The sequence below is a fragment of the Bufo gargarizans genome, chromosome 7, assembly GCF_014858855.1.
Source record: "Bufo gargarizans isolate SCDJY-AF-19 chromosome 7, ASM1485885v1, whole genome shotgun sequence".
NCBI classification, from domain to species: domain Eukaryota; kingdom Metazoa; phylum Chordata; class Amphibia; order Anura; family Bufonidae; genus Bufo; species Bufo gargarizans.
The window spans coordinates 38,729,068-38,751,410 of NC_058086.1; the positions used below are offsets into that span (position 1 = coordinate 38,729,068).

A 22,343-nucleotide genomic window follows, 5' to 3' on the forward strand; every position below is an offset into this window, starting at 1 on the left:
CACTGCTCAGAGCACCTACATGTATCTACACACTGCTCAGAGCACCTACATGTATCTACACACTGCTCAGAGCTCCTACATGTATCTATACACTGCTCAGAGCACCTACATGTATCTATACACTGCTCAGAGCTCCTACATGTATCTATACACTGCTCAGAGCACCTACATGTATCTATACACTGCTCAGAGCACCTACATGTATCTACACACTGCTCAGAGCTCCTACATGTATCTACACACTGCTCAGAGCTCCTACATGTATCTATACACTGCTCAGAGCACCTACATGTATCTACACACTGCTCAGAGCTCCTACATGTATCTACACACTGCTCAGAGCACCTACATGTATATATACACTGCTCAGAGCTCCTACATGTATCTACACACTGCTCAGAGCACCTACATGTATCTACACACTGCTCAGAGCACCTACATGTATCTACACACTGCTCAGAGCACCTACATGTATCTACACACTGCTCAGAGCACCTACATGTATCTATACACTGCTCAGAGCACCTACATGTATCTACACACTGCTCAGAGCACCTACATGTATCTATACACTGCTCAGAGCACCTACATGTATCTACACACTGCTCAGAGCACCTACATGTATCTACACACTGCTCAGAGCACCTACATGTATATATACACTGCTCAGAGCTCCTACATGTATCTACACACTGCTCAGAGCACCTACATGTATCTACACACTGCTCAGAGCACCTACATGTATCTATACACTGCTCAGAGCACCTACATGTATCTATACACTGCTCAGAGCTCCTACATGTATCTATACACTGCTCAGAGCACCTACATGTATCTATACACTGCTCAGAGCTCCTACATGTATCTATACACTGCTCAGAGCACCTACATGTATCTACACACTGCTCAGAGCTCCTACATGTATCTACACACTGCTCAGAGCACCTACATGTATCTATACACTGCTCAGAGCTCCTACATGTATCTACACACTGCTCAGAGCACCTACATGTATCTATACACTGCTCAGAGCTCCTACATGTATCTATACACTGCTCAGAGCACCTACATGTATCTATACACTGCTCAGAGCTCCTACATGTATCTATACACTGCTCAGAGCTCCTACATGTATCTACACACTGCTCAGAGCTCCTACATGTATCTATACACTGCTCAGAGCTCCTACATGTATCTACACACTGCTCAGAGCACCTACATGTATCTATACACTGCTCAGAGCACCTACATGTATCTATACACTGCTCAGAGCACCTACATGTATCTACACACTGCTCAGAGCACCTACATGTATCTACACACTGCTCAGAGCTCCTACATGTATATATACACTGCTCAGAGCTCCTACATGTATCTACACCCTGCTCAGAGCACCTACATGTATCTACACACTGCTCAGAGCACCTACATGTATCTATACACTGCTCAGAGCACCTACATGTATATATACACTGCTCAGAGCTCCTACATGTATCTACACACTGCTCAGAGCACCTACATGTATCTACACACTGCTCAGAGCACCTACATGTATCTATACACTGCTCAGAGCACCTACATGTATCTATACACTGCTCAGAGCTCCTACATGTATCTATACACTGCTCAGAGCACCTACATGTATCTATACACTGCTCAGAGCTCCTACATGTATCTATACACTGCTCAGAGCTCCTACATGTATCTATACACTGCTCAGAGCTCCTACATGTATCTATACACTGCTCAGAGCACCTACATGTATCTATACACTGCTCAGAGCTCCTACATGTATCTATACACTGCTCAGAGCACCTACATGTATCTACACACTGCTCAGAGCTCCTACATGTATCTACACACTGCTCAGAGCACCTACATGTATATATACACTGCTCAGAGCACCTACATGTATCTATACACTGCTCAGAGCACCTACATGTATCTATACACTGCTCAGAGCACCTACATGTATCTATACACTGCTCAGAGCTCCTACATGTATCTATACACTGCTCAGAGCTCCTACATGTATCTATACACTGCTCAGAGCACCTACATGTATCTATACACTGCTCAGAGCTCCTACATGTATCTACACACTGCTCAGAGCTCCTACATGTATCTACACACTGCTCAGAGCACCTACATGTATCTATACACTGCTCAGAGCACCTACATGTATCTATACACTGCTCAGAGCACCTACATGTATCTACACACTGCTCAGAGCACCTACATGTATCTATACACTGCTCAGAGCTCCTACATGTATCTATACACTGCTCAGAGCACCTACATGTATCTATACACTGCTCAGAGCTCCTACATGTATCTACACACTGCTCAGAGCACCTACATGTATCTACACACTGCTCAGAGCACCTACATGTATCTACACACTGCTCAGAGCACCTACATGTATCTATACACTGCTCAGAGCTCCTACATGTATCTATACACTGCTCAGAGCACCTACATGTATCTACACACTGCTCAGAGCACCTACATGTATCTACACACTGCTCAGAGCTCCTACATGTATCTACACACTGCTCAGAGCACCTACATGTATATATACACTGCTCAGAGCTCCTACATGTATCTATACACTGCTCAGAGCACCTACATGTATCTATACACTGCTCAGAGCACCTACATGTATCTATACACTGCTCAGAGCACCTACATGTATCTACACACTGCTCAGAGCTCCTACATGTATCTACACACTGCTCAGAGCTCCTACATGTATCTATACACTGCTCAGAGCACCTACATGTATCTATACACTGCTCAGAGCACCTACATGTATATATACACTGCTCAGAGCTCCTACATGTATCTACACACTGCTCAGAGCACCTACATGTATCTATACACTGCTCAGAGCTCCTACATGTATCTATACACTGCTCAGAGCACCTACATGTATCTATACACTGCTCAGAGCACCTACATGTATCTACACACTGCTCAGAGCACCTACATGTATCTATACACTGCTCAGAGCACCTACATGTATCTATACACTGCTCAGAGCTCCTACATGTATCTATACACTGCTCAGAGCACCTACATGTATCTATACACTGCTCAGAGCTCCTACATGTATCTATACACTGCTCAGAGCACCTACATGTATCTACACACTGCTCAGAGCTCCTACATGTATCTACACACTGCTCAGAGCTCCTACATGTATCTACACACTGCTCAGAGCACCTACATGTATCTATACACTGCTCAGAGCACCTACATGTATCTATACACTGCTCAGAGCACCTACATGTATCTACACACTGCTCAGAGCACCTACATGTATCTATACACTGCTCAGAGCACCTACATGTATCTATACACTGCTCAGAGCACCTACATGTATCTATACACTGCTCAGAGCACCTACATGTATCTACACACTGCTCAGAGCACCTACATGTATCTATACACTGCTCAGAGCACCTACATGTATCTATACACTGCTCAGAGCACCTACATGTATCTATACACTGCTCAGAGCACCTACATGTATCTATACACTGCTCAGAGCACCTACATGTATCTACACACTGCTCAGAGCACCTACATGTATCTATACACTGCTCAGAGCACCTACATGTATCTATACACTGCTCAGAGCACCTACATGTATATATACACTGCTCAGAGCTCCTACATGTATCTACACACTGCTCAGAGCTCCTACATGTATCTATACACTGCTCAGAGCACCTACATGTATCTATACACTGCTCAGAGCACCTACATGTATCTATACACTGCTCAGAGCACCTACATGTATCTATACACTGCTCAGAGCACCTACATGTATCTACACACTGCTCAGAGCACCTACATGTATCTACACACTGCTCAGAGCACCTACATGTATCTATACACTGCTCAGAGCACCTACATGTATCTATACACTGCTCAGAGCACCTACATGTATATATACACTGCTCAGAGCTCCTACATGTATCTACACACTGCTCAGAGCTCCTACATGTATCTATACACTGCTCAGAGCTCCTACATGTATCTATACACTGCTCAGAGCACCTACATGTATCTACACACTGCTCAGAGCTCCTACATGTATCTATACACTGCTCAGAGCACCTACATGTATCTATACACTGCTCAGAGCTCCTACATGTATCTATACACTGCTCAGAGCACCTACATGTATCTATACACTGCTCAGAGCACCTACATGTATCTATACACTGCTCAGAGCACCTACATGTATCTACACACTGCTCAGAGCTCCTACATGTATCTACACACTGCTCAGAGCTCCTACATGTATCTATACACTGCTCAGAGCTCCTACATGTATCTATACACTGCTCAGAGCACCTACATGTATCTATACACTGCTCAGAGCACCTACATGTATCTACACACTGCTCAGAGCTCCTACATGTATATATACACGGCTCAGAGCAGCATTTCTCTGTCACAAAGCTCCAAATCCCCTGCATAGACAGAAGACTAAAACAACACAATTCCAGCTTCCCGTAGCTGTCACTGGGGGGAGCTTACGACATGCTGTCAATAAGGGTCCATTCACACGACCGTATTTCTGGGTCCGCATCCGTTCTGCAATTTTGCGTGTGGACCCATTCATTTCTATGTGGTTGCAAAAGATGCGGACAGCACAATGTGTGCTGTCCACAACCGTGCTTTTGTTCCTCGGCCCTGCGAAAAAGATAGAGCATGTCCTCTTCTTGGACAAGAATAGGCATTTCTATCATAGGGCTGGTCATGTGCATTCTGCAAAATCTGGACACCACACGGCCGGCACCTGAGTTTTGCGGATCTGCAATTTGCTTATGGTCATGTGAATGGACCCTAAATATGAGCAATGTCAGATTTCCATCCATTTCCTACGTTGCCAGTGAGGTAGGCAACGTTTTGGGGGTAGGGGCAGATAACTCCGTGTGTCACCACCTTTACTTACAGATCTGGTCTAATCTCTATTGCAGCACTGTTGTAATTCTAACTGTGACCACTGGGTGGCAGCAATTTAAACCGCATATTCATTGGGCAGGATCCATATATACTTATTGATACCCAGGGGCCCAAGTGGAATGTGCATTTCCCAAAAAGCAATGCAGGAAGGGTGCATTAAGAGCCTCATACATCAGTGACCATAATGACGGGTTTCTGGTGTAATATTATAGGACAGGTTGTTGAAAGCCGTTGCCTCCCCCCTGGAGCCAAGTTGAGTTAAAGCCGCCTACACCTTGTGATTGGATGTACGCGGTATTATCTATTCCCGTAAAGTCGGATGTTACAGGAAGACAATTTGGTTGAATTGATTGTATTTCCACTGTCTATATTAAGCACGGCAGGACATGCTGTAAGGATTAAATATTGGGAAATTTCCTAAAACTCTAAGAAATAAGAAATATGTCTGGAGATGTGGCAAGCCGATTAGGACAAAGGAGGAAGTCCAAAAATATATGTAAAACACGGAAGGATCATAACCAAAGGTTGGAAAAGACATTGGAGAAGTTCTGTTACAATTGTATCAAGTTGTAAGCTCAAAGGTCTGCACTGATACATTGTAACAAACCATCAGGAGCTGGAAGAGATGTGTGCTGCTCATGCGTTTCGCTTGCAGGGGATTGTATAGACCGTATACAACTGATACAGGATGTGAATTTGCTACGAGTTTTCAATGATGTGTCCATTCACTGACTGCTAGCACAGATCTTAAAAATGGAAAAGTATTGAAATTCAAAGCATGTTAAAAAAAAATATAATAAATGTTCCTAATATTATGTATGTGCATGAAACCGGAGCAAAACTGCCCATAGCAGCGTATAGACGCTGTACCAAGGATCCATACATCCCGGATCCATAATACAGAGGTGTCTATGAGGTCTTAAAGCAGGCATCCTCAAACTGCGGCCCTGCAGCTGTTGCAAAACTACAACTCCCAGCATGCACGAACAGCCTACAGGTACCAGCCTACAGTAGGGCATTGTGGGAGTTGGAGTTCTAGAACAGTTGGAGGGCCGCAGTTTGAGGATGCCTGTCTTAAAGGGACCGTGCAGGATTAGATAAACATGGCTGCTCTTCCTGAACACCCGCCCATGGGTTGTGTCTGGTATTACCGCTCAGCTTCAGTGAAGCGAATGTGGCTGCGGCTGCAATACCAGACGCAACCTGTGGGTAAGTGTGTCGCTGTTTCTGGAAGAATAAAAAAGCAGCCATGTTTTTTTAATCCAGAAAAACTTAGGGTTATCTGACCTGTATAAAAAAAAGCATTCCTGCACCCTTAGGCCATCATCACTGCTATCATTTGCAAAATCATGAAGATAAGTATGATAAAGCTCTCCGACCGAAGGACCAGTGTGTAGGTTTTGATAACATAAGCCGCGACATTCAAAGTCCTGTAGAGAAACAGCATTTAATGAAGCTGTAATGTCATTGAGCTCCACTGGGGGGCGCTAAAGGCAGAACAGTTACTGCAGCCACAAAGTTAGTAAACTCCACTGGGGAAGAGCTAAAGGCAGAACAGTTACTGCCACCTCCACTGGCGGGCACTAAAGACAGAACAGTTACTGCAATCAGAAAGTTAGTGAGCTCCACTGGGGGGAGGCAATAAACACTGAACAGTTAATGCAGCCGGAAAGTTAGTGAGCTCTACTGGGGGGCACTAAAAGCAGAACTGTTACTGTAGCCATAAAAGGTAGCAAACTCTGAACAAGTACTGCAGCCAGAACATTTTGCATGCTCCACTGGGGAGGCAATAAAGACTGAACTGTTACTGCAGCCAGAAAGTTAGTGAACTCTCCAGGGGGGCGCTAAATGCAGAGCAATTACTGCATCCAGAAAGTTAGTGAGTCCACTGGGGGGTGCTAGAAGCAGAGCAATTACTGCATCAAGAAAGTTAGTGAGTCCACTGGGGGGTGCTAAATGCAGAGCAATTACTGCATCCAGAAAGTTAGTGAGTCCACTGGGGGGTGCTAAATGCAGAGCAATTACTGCATCCAGAAAGTTAGTGAGTCCACTGGGGTGTGCTAAAAGCAGAACAGTTACTGAATCCAGACAGTTAATGAACTCCGCAGGGGGGCGCCAAAGGCAGAACTGTAACACAACACAGTGTGCTATTATCCAAGAGTATTTTTAAAAGGTATGGCCCCCCATAATGGTACCTCCTCTTGAGGGCGCTACCATCCTCCTCTCTGGCTGCATCACTTAGTATGAACCTGTCTGGATGAGTCAATACAGGAAATCTGAGATGTGAATGGAATGAAGTACTTAGTACTGTTAGTACGGCCCCAGGGTGCAGAACTGTTACGTGGCCAAGGCTTTCAAAAGCTTCCACAGAACAGGGCTCCCAGGGCTTTTAAGGAAGCGGGCAGCGTGCCCCTGGCAAACAGATTTTGCCATTGTAAGACCATCCACGACGAACAAAGTAAGTGTGACGTGCTGAGCAGTCTCCACATAGAGGAAATGACTGTATATTTCAGCTTAATTGATGTATTTCATCTTTTATTTTTAATTTTGTTTTTCTTTTCTTTTCTTTTTTTTTGCTATAAAATTTTGAAAAATTTATTATAAAACTCATTGTTTTGTAATGGCGGCCAGGCACTGGGGGAAGGGTCCTGGGGCATTTGGGCATTGGCTGGGGTCAGAGGTGACTAGTGCACACTAGCGCTTTAAGGCTAGGTCTACACAACGACATGTGTCGCGAGATAATAAGTCACGCGACACATAGGGCACAACTGCACTGCAACATGTATCGCGCAACATTTTTATAATGGTAGGCTATGGTTACGGTGTCGCATTGCGACATGCTGCGACGTGACGTGACAGTCGCAGAAAAATCCATCTTGAATGGCATTTTTGAGACTGTCGTGTCACAGTCGCAGCATGTCGCATGTAGCAGTGCAACACCATAGACTACAATTATAAAAATTGTCGCGCGACATTGGTGCGACAAAAGTCGTTGTGTAGACCTAGCCTAAATCGGATCCATCACCTCTCCTGACGTGTCTTGTAACTACTTATATTCCCGATGTATCTACCATTCTAGAACATCCATTCTTATGACTCTATGTTGTGCCATTCCTTTATTATTCCTGGTAGAAATTATATATTAATTGCTAGCATTTTTCAGTGAAGGTCCAGGTGGGTGTTAACAGTTTGGGGGTGGGTGGGTGTCCCTACATAGTTTGATACTGTCAGCACGGATTGGATAGTGTCAGACTGTGCAGGGACACGCCCTCAACTGGTAACACCCATCTGGACCTTCATTGCAAGCTGCTAGTAAATTCATTCATAACTTCTGGCAGGAAAAATAAAGGAACGGCACAACATGGAGTCATAGAAATAGATGCTCCAGGATTGTTATCACATGGGGGATGCAAGTGGTTACTAGAACAGAGCTGTCAGGAGAGGGGACGGCTCCTCTTGAAGAGGCCATGAGCCAGCACATGCAGGTGACCCCCAGTCAGATCAGAGTGATGCAGAAACAGAGCAGCAGCCAGAAAAAGTATTGCTAAACTTTTACCAATTTAGTAATGCGCTTAAGGCCTCATGCACACGAACGTATTTTCTAACCGTGTCCGTTCCGTTTTTTTTGAGGACCGTACGTGGAACCATTCATTTTAATTGCCCCCCCCCCAAAAAAAAATACGGAATTTACTCTGTGTGCATTCCTTTCCGCAAAAAACATGTCTTATTATTGTCCGCATTACGGACAAGGATAGGACTGTTCTATTAGGGGCCAGCTGTTCCGTTCCGCAAAATTACGGAATGCCCACAGACGTCATCTGTATTTTTTGCAGATGCGTTTTTTGCAGACCGCAAAATACAAACGGTCATGTGCATGAGGCCTAAGGGGTATGTATACTATTGCAACTCTCTGTTACAATGCATCTAAGAGCGCCTTCACACCCTGCATCCTTCACCCCCAGTTCCATTCATTTCAGCGGGGGCGGCAAGCACATGGATTTCTGCAAGCCCCATTCAGGCGAATGGAACTGATCTTCAGTTGCAGAAAATTCTGCGACAAAATAAGCAGCGTGTGACGGTGGCCTTAAATTACAAATGAAGCAATTCTGCAAATAGTCTTCTCTAAAAAAAAAACTTCCTACTGATTGGAGCATATAGCTTGTATACAGGTCTCCATGGTTACAGACTACAAACAACGTCTAGGTGTAGTCGGACCCTGCAGCCACGTGCTACTCCACTCCATCTGCTCCTTCTTCTTGCTCAGTCACAGTAGAGGAGACGTTAGATGGAAAGCCTGCACTTGGACATCTCCTGATAAGTCCTTTTAGTGATATAAAAATCTTTGGAATATGGTTTACCAGGGACAGAGAGCTGTCTTGGGGTACACTACTAGTCTGGTGGGGTAAACTCTCAGTGTTGTGCTACGTAAAATATTCTACATTTTTCAAACCAGCGCCTCGATCTCAATACTTTTGTAATTGCATGTCATTAAAAAATGTGTATAGCCACTGAGTTATTTAATGAAATGAATCTGTAAAGCGCCACCTGCTGTCTGCTCTTTTCCTTATTTCTTGTCCACCTCACTGAGGTGGTCGCACATGCTCAGTTTAATTCTTCAACTGTCACCAGTCATATCTTCTGTTAGAAGCTGTGGCTGTTACACAGAGAGAGAGAGAGAGCTGCAGTAGAAAGCAGTCACCCCCTGAGCTATGATAGGAAGAGGGCTGCAGCAGAAAGGACACACCCCTTGAGTTTTAAGAGGGACAGAGCTGGAACAGAAAGGACACACTCTGAGGTCCAGTTCACACTTCAGTGATTTGGTCAGTGACTTTCATATTTTACATCAATCATGGTATAACCCCATTAAAAGGTTATTCCAGTAAGGCCTCATGCACACGGCTGTTGTTTGGGTCCGCACCCGAGGCGCCGTTTTGGCGGCTTGGATGCGGACCCATTCACTTCAAAGGGGCCGCAAAAGATGTGGACAGCACTCCGTGTGCTGTCCGCATCCGTTGCTCCGTTCCATGGCTTCGCTAAAAAAATATAACATGTCCTATCCTTCTCCACGCTTTGCGGACAAGAATAGGCATTTATATTAAAGGCTGTCCGTGCCGTTCCGCAAATTGCGGAACGCGCACGGAGGCCATCCGTGTTTTGCAGATCCGCGACTTGCAGAACGCAAAACACACCACGGCCGTGTGCATGCGGCCTAATTGGAAGTTATCCGTATCATAGGGGATAGCTATTACATTGTATATGGAGCACTTAAAATTGCGGTGTAGTCAACTATTTATTTTCTGCGTCCGCTGTCCGTGTTTCCCGTCCGCAAAAAAAGTATTGCATGTCCTATTCTTGTCCGCAATACAGGTTTTGCGAACCCATTGAAGTCAATGGATGGCATCCTCTGATGGCGTCCCTGACCACGGACACAGACGTGTGAATGAGGCTTAAGAAGTAACCTCAGCCACCTGATGCCTCTATAATACCACACGGGGTAGTCTGCTCAGTAATCTGAACTGAGGTTGGATGAGATACTCTGCGCTGTCTATAGGGAGCGCGGTCTACGGTATCATCGGCCACTGTTCTTTATCTATGTTACTCACTTAGGCCTGTGCCGGCCATTTCGTGCATTGGGGGCCGCAGACGGATGCAGACCCATTCTACGTGAATGCGTCTGTGATCAGTCCTCCCTGCAAACAAATCAAACCTGTCCGATTTTTTTGCGGTGCCGAGGCACAGAGAGAAACCATGGGGGCTCTGAGCCTCCATTCCACACCACTCCTTCCGGATAGTGGACCCATTCAAGTCAATGGGTCCGCATCCGTGATACGGTGTGCACACGGCCGATGCCCGTATATTGCATACCCGCTGTTTGCAGGCCGCAATACAGGCCCGGCTGTGTGCATGAGGCCTTATATAGCGCTGACATATTCCGCAGCGCTATACAGACATTAGCATCAAGCTGTCCCCAATGGGGCTCAATCTAAGGTCTCTATCGGTATGTCTTTGGAGTGTGGGAGGAAACCGGAGAACCTGGAGGAAACCCACGCAAACACGGGGAGAACCCTCCAAACTGCATGCAGATGTCATCCTTGGTTGGATGTGAACCTAGGACCCCAGCGCTGACCACTCAGGTTAGTACAGGACCCCCGTTCTCGTGATCAGTGGTAGAACTCCCACCGATCTAATAGTTATCCGACGTCCTGTGGATAACTTAAAATTATCGGAAAACCCCTATAAAGATGCAGGAAATCCTAGTAATTATTAGGACATGGATAATGAGTGGGGGTCAGGTGACACTCGAGCACAATGTCCCGGTGACATTGTAAGAACAGCTACTAATTGAATATACATTACTGCAGGAGGATTCTACCGCCACATACCATGAAAATGCCAACAGGGATCTAATTAAACAGGAATCTGATGCAGCAAATAAGAAATGGAGAACATTAGCGTATTAGCAGAATGTAACATCTCTCCCCTGTTACCGGATTCTATTTATCAAACCCTGCCCTTTCTGTTACTTGTTTAGTTTCTAAATCAGACAAATCCCCCCCATTAAACACTGGAGCCGCCGCTAATTGGCAGCTAAATGTTGTTCTGCGCAACACAAGCTCCAGCAAGAAATGCAAGGTGACAGCGCCACCTAGTGGTCAATCTGGGAATGGCCGCCCAAAAAGTTTTGTGTTGTGTTTTTTTTACTGTCATTTCTGTAAAGATACATATATTTTTTTGTTCTCAAGAGTGGGAAATAAAGGACTACAAGAAGACAGGGTTGTTAGGCGAGTAAAACCCTGCGCACATACTGTGGTACGGCACTACATGAACAGTGAACCCCTTCCCCTGGATGCATTCTGAGCCTAATGACCAATTCCGATACTGGCCTTTTAGGCTAGGTCTACACGACGACATTTGCCGAGCGACATTTTGTTGCACTGATGTTGCACTAATGTCGCACAACAATTTTTATAATGGCAGTCTATGGTGTCGCACTGCATTCGAGATGGATTTTTCTGCGACTGTTGCGGCATAGTCGCAGCATGTTGCAGTGCGACACCATAGCCTGCCATTATAAAAATTGTCGCGCGACATTACTGCAACAAAATGTTGCGCTACAAATGTTGCAGTGTAGTTGTGCCCTATCTGTCGCAAATGTTGTCGTGTAGACGTAGCCTTACTGCTTAAAAAAAAAAGTTACAAGAAAATGCACATTTTTTTCATTTTCAGTGTAATTTTCTTAATGACGTAAAATAAAAACCATAAAATATATATATATTTTTCTTCATTGTGTAAGGGCTCATGCATACGAACGTATCTTTTATCCGTGTCCTTTTTTTTTTGCAGTCCGTATGTGGAACCATTCACTTCAATGGGGCCTAAAAAAAAAAACTGAAATGACTCCATGTGCATTCCGTTTCCGGATATACGCATGGCCGTTCTGCAAAAAAATGATGTCCGCATTACGGACAAGGATAGGACTGTTCTATTAGGGGGCCATCTGTTCTGTTCCGCAAAATACGGAATGCACGCGGCCGGTATCCATGTTTTGCGGATCCACAATTTGCAGACCGCAAAACAACAATGGTCACGTGCATGAGCCCTAATGCTTATTTAGATATAGGACACGTCCCACTGTGTCGGGGGGCGGGGTTTTGTACACGATTTGCGGGTATTTATTTATTATGAGTTTATTTATTTATTTTTATTTTCCTTTATTTTTGATTATGAGTCCCCCAAAGGGTTCCCTATAACCGACGCTGCCATAGAAACCCCCAGTTACTGACCACTGTCACGGACAGGGCGGTGTAATGCCGCGTTCGCACGTCCGTGAGATACCGGACTGGCATCCTGCTGAGTGCAGGAGCGCACGGCGTCATTGGTTACTATGACGCCGTGCACTTAGAGCCACTGCGGCTGTACAGTAATACACTAGTATGATCTATACGAGTGTATTACTGTACAGCGGCACGAAGTGCATGGCGTCATAGTAACCAATGACGCCGTGCGCTCCTGCACTCAGCAGGATGCCAGTCCAGTATCTCATGGACTGTGTTCCAGCCGAGCCCAATTTGTAATTACTGTATACTGCATATGCCATACGGAAAAACGGAATGGAACCGGAAACACTACTGAAACAAAAAACGGAAAAACTGATCCGTTAAAAAACGGCCCGCTAAACACTGAAAAAATCAAACGGTCGTGTGAACAAGTCCTAAGGACTCATGCGCACCGTGCCACCGTATGGCTTTTTCAGTACTTTGCGGTCAACAAAAAACGCATCCGCAAAAAATACAGATAGAACAGTACCATCCTTGTCCGTTATGCGGACAATATTAGGACATGTTCTATCTTTGAACGGAAAAATGGAAATACGGAAAAGGCAGATGGAGTACCTTCAGTTTTTTGGGCGGAAGAGGGGCGGAAGAGATGCAACACGGACGTCACATGCAGACCACAAAATACATACAGTCGTGTGAATGAGCCCTTAAGTTGAAATGGCTGATAACAGGTAACAACAGATTACATTCCAGGACACAGGGAATGGAGGGAAGGGTCTCTGTCTATTAGGCCTCATTCACACGTCAGAGTTTCACGGACGCGTGCTGTACGCGTTCTCCACGGGCAGCACGCGTCCCCATTCATTTTAATGTGCGTATTCAGACATCGGTGTTTTAGTCCGTGGGTCCGTGTTTTTAGCACGGATGCATGCTCTATTTTGTCCATCACGTCCATTATAGCCTATGGGTCCGTGAAAACCATGGATGCAACATGGATGCCATCCGTGTTGCATCCGTGTTTCACGGATCATTAAGAAGAGATGCTTTGAAAATCATTTTTCAGCTGTGCAGTGTCAGTGAAACACGGATGCAACACGGACAGCAAAAAACGGACACACTGATCCAACACGGATCCTTCACGGATGCATCACTGACCACCTGCTCGCGGATTTGAGCACGGACATGTGAATGCGGCTTCATAAAGGAAGGTTACAGCGTGGGCCGTGAGCTCGGGGGTCTCCCCGCACAGCGACTCCTAGGGCAGGGTTCACATCCAGCGCTCGGGCCCCTTCCTGCTGCTGCTCTTCAGCACTTTGATCTTGTCCTGGTCCCATCCCCCTCCTCCTGAGAACCTGACTCCTGCCACACTTATCAGGCCCATACACTTTCCAGCATCTTTTCTATCCATTTCCCGTCTCGTCTTTCTTCGGGGATCATCTTACTGTTTTCTCTTCTCACCAAATGTATGTTGCTTCCCAACAGCAGCAAAAACCCAAGACCTGGAGGTTTGTAGTCTAGGAGCTGCCGTAGGACTACAAGCCCCAGCATGACAGTGTTTACAATGGATGTAGGACTGCTTAAAACGGTGTTATATGGAGCACATACTAGATCAAGGATCGGCAACCTCCGGCACTCCAGCTGTTCTGAAACTACAACTCCCAGAATCCTCCTTTCACTTCTATGGGAGTTACAAGAACAGCCGAGCAAGTGTGCATGCTGGGAGTTGTAGTTTCACAGCAGCTGCAGTGCCGACGGTTGCCGATCCCTGTCCTAGATGCAATACAATGAGTCCTCTTCTGGCTCCATTTAAAGGGGGTTTCCCAATCTTTAGCTATTGTTGACTGATCCTCAGATCGGTGGGGTTCTGGCTCCCGGCACCTTCATTGATCAGCTGTTCGGAGCCGGAGGAAGAAAGCCTTCTGCACTGGTAGTGCACTGCTGCCGAAAATGAGCTGCAGTAACCAGGAACGGCCACTACAGAGGGTGTGGCGCTGTCTGCTTCCTGCCCCGTGCACTGTGTTTATCTGGCGGCTCCTGCTAGCAGCTGATAGATTGGGGCGCCTGGTGTCGGACCCCCGCCCATCTGATCTGATATGGATGACTTATCCTGAGGACAGGCCTTTAATATCTAGCGGAACCCCCCTTTAATTCTACAGGGATACAGATGTAGCCAGGTGGGATGTGCTCAGATGTTTCTGTATTCATACGTGCATCCTCAGCTCGACCGTATCAAGGTCCTCTATAGCATATCACTTTACAAGATGGGAATACCCCTCCGCGCTGCGTGAGATTTTTAATTATGGCAGACTGCTGGCCGAAAGAGGCAAGTAGTGCGGACAGCAAAAGAGTGAAATGACAAACTCAGCACTGCTACATCTATGTAATCTAAGTCCTGGGATCCTGGAGCCAAGTCAGTGACGAGCTAAACAGGAAGAGACGCGTAAAATCCTCTCCAACATCTCCACAGTCACAGCAGCGGGCGGCGCTCGGATTGGCACGGCACGGCGAGCTGCAAGCGTCTTTCCCTTACATGGCCTATAATAATACTCCTGGTGTGTGAAGAGTCAGAACCCATCTGTCAGTGACAGCAGCCATTGGGTCCGGAGCCGGCGTGTATAATATCCCCATCAGCGCAGAACGGGATAAAAAGTTTTGTCAAAAAACTTTCTACACCTATTAAGAAGTCAACAATAGCTTCTTATTAACTACATCACCTTTGTTTCTGACTTTAATTATTCAACAGATACTTTGTTACTATTTGTTGTGTTAGAAAAAAAAAATCTAATTGGAAACCATCAGCCTGCAGGATAGCTGCTGTGGCCGCTTCCTAACCTGCAGGACACACGCACTAACATTAAGACAGCGGAATATACAGCACATATAATAATACACAGCAGCTTGTTGACTGTTTCCAGGTATCAACAAGCAATACCGCAGCCAGAAAAAAATTGTATTACAAATAAACTTTGCCAAAACACAAAGCGAAATCCAGAACTTACCGAACGCTTTTAAGGGCTCTATTAACTTCAGGGTGAACGTCTTGCCTTTCTCCAGCTCCTTCAGCATCTTGGCAACTTCGTAATGGCGCGTCCCGACGATGTTCTTCCCGTTAATGCACTCGATGTGGTCCCCGACATTTATTACTTTGATCTTGTCGATGATGCTGTCCTCTTTAATACGCTGCAAAACAGGAAATGTGATCGTTTCATTTAGAACCTAAAAATCTGATTAATAGTGCAGGGGGAGATAAGGAATGGAGAAGCCGGGGTCATGTCTGACAGTCTGGTTGCTAGTGCCGCACTCTGTCTAAAACCGGCCCTGATTGACCGCAGTAATAACATTGAGGGCTACAAGGGTGCGGGCAAAGGGGTAGGATCTGCTGTGGATTTGGCCCTTTCCCAACCTCAATACTCTTTTTACAGTCCCAATAACCCTATTCCAAAAACAATGCCCCTCTCACACCCCCAATGCCCCATCACAGTCACACTACCCCTTGTACAGCCCAAATGCCCTTTTCACAGACCCGATGCCCCTTTTAAAGTCCCAATGCCCCTTTTACAGCCCCAATATCCCTTTTACAGTCCCAATATCCCTTTTAAAGCCCCAAATACCCCTTTCACAGCCCTAGTACCCCGTTCACACCCTGATGTCCTTTTTACAGTCCCAATACCCCTTTTACAGCCCCAATATCCTTTTTACAGTTCCAATGCCCCTTTTACAGCCCCAATATCCATTTTAAAGTCCCAATTCCTCATCACTGCCCTAATTCCCCCATCCTAGCCACAATGCCCCCTTCCCTGCCATAATACCCCTTTTGCAGCCCCAATATCCCTTTCACAGCCCCAATGCCCCTTTTACAGTCCCAATTCCCTATCACTGCCCTAATTCCCCCATCCCAGCCACAATGCCCCCTTCCCTGCCATAACGCCCCTTTCACATCTACAATACCCACATAGCAGCCATCCCGGCTCCTGTTTCAAGGGAATACCAGACACTCACCTCTGATGTGCACCAACCTGCCCCCACTGACTACCAGCTGTAGTCTCACCCAGTCCAGGAGATAGGTAAGTATAAGCGACTGTATGTGCCGCAGAAGAGCCACAGTGCCCTCATTGCAATGACCTCCCATGCCAGCCAGGACTGATGACATAATCAGTTTTCAGCTCCACTGTTGGCGGTAGATGGGTGCCTACAGTGCCACTGCCCCGATGAGAGCTGTGCCCTGCACAGTGCACCGTGTGCCCAAAAAGAGCCACAGTGCCCTCACTGCAGTGCCAGCCACCACTCAATTAATCTACTTGTTAGTGCCTCCCATGCCAACCGGGACTGATGACATCATCAGAGGTAGATAGGAGACTACAGTTCATACTCCCCAGATGACACCTGGTGCCCAGCCTTGCTGGGGGCTACCGCCAGTCCTGACTGTGCCCTCACACGACGCAGGATGCTCGCCCTCCATGTTTACAGCTGTGAAAAATTGCTGTATTACAACCTCATTAATAAACCAAAGAAACATTAACGGAGAAATCCTCCGAGACAAAGGACCTGGCCTGTCTGCCCGCGCCCAATCTCTGCCCCGCTCTGTCCTATTCATCTCTCATGACAGATCAGTCGGGATGTGGCGGTGTTTGTTACCAGACCTGTCTGCAGCCATGACCCCACCGCTCGCCCCGTCCCTGCAATCAGCCAGACACCTTCTCCAGAAATATTACACCGCATGTAGCCGAGAGGAATCCATCATCTGCATGGTGTAAAAAAGAGCTTACATGATGCAACCGCAGCTGCTGCTGGCAACCTGTCCTCAGGACACAAGATGGAGGGAATCTATCTATCTATCTATCTATCTATCTATCTATCTATTATCTATCTATCTATTATCTATCCATCTACAGTCATGTGAAAAAATTAGGACACCCTTTGAAAGCATGTGTTTTTTTGTAACATTTTTAATAAAAGGTTATTTCATCTCCGTTTCAACAATACAGAGAGATTAAAGTAATCCAACTAAACAAAGAAAACTGAAGAAAAGTCTTTTCAAGATCTTCTGTAAATGTCATTCTACAAAAATGCCTATTCTAACTGAGGAAAAAGATAGGACACCCTCACATGTATTCCCTCTTAAATTGGCTCAGATCTCACACAGGTATATCACACCAGGTGCACATAATTAGTAGATCGTTACTCTGCATGTTGAATGAGGCTTGCCCTATTTAAACCTCAGACATTTAGTTTGGTGTGCTCCTGACTGTTGAAGTGAGAGTGAGCACCATGGTGAGAGCAAAAGAGCTGTCAGAGGACTTCAGAAAAAAGATTGTAGCAGCCTATGAGTCTGGGAAGGGATTTAAAAAGATCTCAAAAGATTTTGAAATCAGCCATTCCACTGTCCGGAAGATAGTCTACAAGTGGAGGGCTTTCAAAACAACTGCCAACATGCCCAGGACTGGTCGCCCCAGCAAGTTCACCCCAAGAGCAGACCGCAAGATGCTAAAAGAGGTCTCCAAAAACCCTAAAGTGTCATCTCGAGAACTACAGCAGGCTCTGGCTACTGTTGATGTAGAAGTACATGCCTCTACAATCAGAAAGAGACTGTACAAGTTTAACTTGCATGGGAGGTGTGCAAGGAGGAAACCTTTGCTTTCCAAGAGAAACATCGAGGCCAGACTGACATTTGCCAGAGATAAAGTTGACAAAGACCAGGACTTCTGGAATAATGTTCTTTGGACAGATGAGTCCAAAATTGAATTATTTGGACACAACAGCAGAGGACATGTTTGGCGTAAACCAAACACAGCATTCCAAGAAAAGAACCTCATACCAACTGTGAAGCATGGAGGTGGAAGTGTCATGGTTTGGGGCTGCTTTGCTGCAGCAGGACCTGGTCAGCTCACCATCATAGAATCCACGATGAATTCTACTGTGTATCAGAAGGTGCTTGAAGAACATGTGAGACCATCAGTTAGAAAATTAAAGCTGAAGCGGAACTGGACCATGCAACATGACAATGACCCAAAACATACTAGTACATCAACCAAAGATTGGCTGAAAAAGAAGAAATGGAGAGTCCTGGAATGGCCAAGTCAAAGTCCAGATTTGAATCCCATTGAGATGCTGTGGGGTGACTTGAAAAGGGCTGTACGTGCAAGAAACCCCTCAAACATCTCACAGCTGAAAAAGTTCTGCATTGAGGAGTGGGGTAAAATTTCCTCAGACCGATGTCGAAGACTAGTAGATGGCTACAAGAACCGTCTCACTGCAGTTATTTCAGCCAAAGGAGGTAACACTCGCTATTAGGGGCAAGGGTGTCCTATCTTTTTCCTCAGTTAGAATAGGCATTTTTGTAGAATGACATTTACAGAAGATCTTGAAAAGACTTTTCTTCAGTTTTCTTTGTTTAGTCGGATTACTTTAATCTCTCTGTATTGTTGAAACGGAGATGAAATAACCTTTTATTAAAAATGTTACAAAAAACCACATGCTTTCAAAGGGTGTCCTAATTTTTTCACATGACTGTATCTATCTATCCCTGATGACTTTTGCTACTTTATTTACCAGTGTCAGTAAATTCACTAGCAGGTGACAGTCACCCTGTAATTACTCCGGTCGTACAGTCACTGACGTATATACTATTGCATAATACCAGGGTAATGACACATGTAATAACCTCCACACTAGAAGCAGATTTCTATCTCAGACTCTACAACGCCCACAGTTACATCCAGGGTAAGGTGCACTGATATAACCAGCCTTAAAGGGAACCTGTCACCAGGATTTTGGGTATAGAGCTGAGAACATGGGTTGCTAGATGGCCACTAGCACATCCGCAATACCCAGTCCCCATAGCTCTGTGTGCTTTTATCGTATATAAAAACCGATTTGATACATATGCAAATTAACCTGAGATGAGTCAGAGCTTGAAAATATGACTCTTCTCTGGTCACACAAGTAAGATATGACTCTTTTATGTTAATTTGCATATGTATCAAATCAGTTTTTTTTACACAATGAAAGCACACAGAGCTAAGGAGACTGGGTATTGCGCATGTGCTAGCGGCCATCTAGCAACCCGTGTCCTCAGCTCTATACACAAAATCCCGGTGACAGGTTCCCTTTAAAGGGGTTCTCCCATGACTAATGTAAAAAATAAAAACCAGACATCATGTAGTACATGACAATCTCTTTCTAACAAAGCTAGAACCGGCCCTGTACCTCACATGGATCCAGAGATCTCCACAGTCATTGCTCTGCTAGATTTATATCAAGCTGCCAGCTCAAGGGGAGTGTCTTTCCTGCTGCAGCTCAGGGGGCGTGTCCATGCTCTACCTATCACAGCTCAGGGGGCGTACCCATGCTCTCCCTATCACAGCTTAGGGGGCGTGTCCATACTCTGCCTATCACAGCTCAGGGGGTATGTCCATGCTCTCCCTATCACAGCTCAGGGGGCGTGTCTATGCTCTGCCTATCACAGCTCAGGAGGCAGTTGAAGGATGAAACTGAGCATGTGCGGCCATCTCAGTGAGCAGGACAAAGAAATGAGAAATTAAGTGGCGCTATACAGATATATTTTATTGAATAACTCAATGGCTATGCAAAATTTTTAATTACATGCAATTACAAAAGTATTCAGATCCAGGTGCTGGTTTGAAAACTGTAGAATATTTTTCCTGGGACCACCCCTTTAATCTTCATAGTATTAGGCCTCATTCACACTTCAGTGTTTGGTCAGTGATTTCCATCAGTGATTTTGAGCCAAAACCAGGTGCAGCTTTAAACACAGAACAGGTGAAGATCTTTCCCTTAGGGCCCTTGCACACTACTATTGTCCTGCACTCAAAGGATTTTATGAGTGCAGGTCAATAGCCCCGGGGGCAGGCCAACGTGCAGAGCATCATTGTAATCTATAATGCTGTGTGCTCCCGTGCCCACGATCAATGCCGCTCTGGGACCTATGGCCGCTCATGGACCGTATGTCTCTGAGGGCATACGGTCGTGTGCAAGGGCCCTTATACTTTGCGTCTGTGTAGCTTACATTCCTGGTTTTGGCTCACAGTCATGGAAATCACTGACCAAAACACCAACGTGTGAATTAGGCTTTACCCTTGTTAGATCAGCAGTTTGTGCTCCGGAGCTGCTCTTCCTATAATCCCCGGGGACAGGAAGTTTTCTGGTCACCTGGTTACCCCTATAGTCCCACCTATGTATTATATCCAGGTTTCCTTTCATTTCAATTTATTTCAGGCACTTCTGGTGACAAAAGCAGAAAAACGCGGTAAAACGTTACCTTTATAAAAGCGACCCCCGCGCCATTGTCCGTGATGGTCAACCCCAAAGCATCGTCTGCCTTCATCACGTCCACTTCTTTCTTTGAACCTTTTACATGGGCGAAGATGAAGTCTTCAAGGCCGATCTGCCCTCCTAGGAGTTTATCCATGTCGATTTTATGGGTGTTCAAGGTGCAAAATAAGATCTAAAAGGAAGAAAATTCATAGTACTATTATTAAAAGTCTAAGACCTAGTTCACACGAACGTATGGCCTTTATAGTTTTTTGCGGTCCGTTTTTCATGGATCCGTTGTTCCGTTTTTAAGTTCCGTTGTGTTTCCGTTTCCTTTCCGTTTTTCCGTTCCGTTTCTCCGTATGGCATATACAGTATACAGTAATTACATAGAAAAATTGGGCTGAGCATAACATTTTCAATAGATGGTTCAGAAAAAACGGAACGGAAACGGAAGACATACGGATGCACTTCCGTATGTGTTCCGTTTTTTTTGCGGACCCATTGACTTGAATGGAGCCACGACCCGTGATTTACAGCCAAATATAGGACAAGCTCTATCTTTCAACGGAACAGAAAAACGGAAATACGGAAACGGAATGCATACGGAACACATTCCGTTTTTTTTTGCGGAACCATTGAAATGAATGGTTCCGTATACGGACCGTATACGGAACACAAAAAAACGGCCCGTACACCCGCAAAAAAAAAACGTTCGGGTGAACTAGGCCTAAGATTACAAAAAACTGGCCTGCGTTCTACCAGAAACAGCGCCAAGCCTCTCCGCAGGCTGTCTCTGGTACTGCAGCTTTGCTCCATTAAAGTGAATAGGGGTGAGCTGCAGTACCGCACCCAACCAGTGGACAGAGGTGGAGCTGGAGGACAGAATAGGAAAACAAAAAAAAACTAACCGTGCCCAAACTGTTTTCACTATCGTTCTGTAATGTAATGATTAACGCTTTGGACTTTGAATCTGCTAACCTGAGGTCAACTCATGGCGGGACATCAAGCATATGACTAAAAGCAGAACCTTATACTGAATTTTAACCTCCATTCCTCAGTTAAACACTCCTTAAAATTCCTTGTAAGAATCCCCCAGAACATGCGCACCATGTGTTCGGCACCCACCAGCAGGATCAATCCCATCACACAGTCCATAACACCTGGCGGGGTTGCTCCTGCTGAGAACATCAATACTTTATGAATTGGTTGCGCCGTTCCAGAGCAAATTTACTATTTATTAATATATAAAAGTAGGTTTTTGGTGCACCAAGTGGCGGGCCTGTGCACCCGAGCTACTCTGCTCTTACTGCC

General features: G+C 45.6%; 1 protein-coding gene across 1 annotated transcript in view; it reads right to left on the minus strand.

Moving 5' to 3' along the window:
• The window catches only part of GIPC2 (GIPC PDZ domain containing family member 2), a 36,772-nt gene extending 15,554 nt beyond the window's left edge, over window positions 1-21,218 (minus strand). Inside the window, exons 1-2 of the mRNA XM_044301027.1 lie at window positions 21,037-21,218; window positions 15,758-15,938 (exon numbers count right to left, since the gene is read on the minus strand). Coding sequence (XP_044156962.1) covers window positions 15,758-15,938; window positions 21,037-21,186 — 331 coding nt within the window. The 5' untranslated portion in view covers window positions 21,187-21,218. The remainder of the gene's footprint in view (window positions 1-15,757; window positions 15,939-21,036) is intronic.
• Between the last annotated feature and the right edge of the window lie 1,125 nt (window positions 21,219-22,343).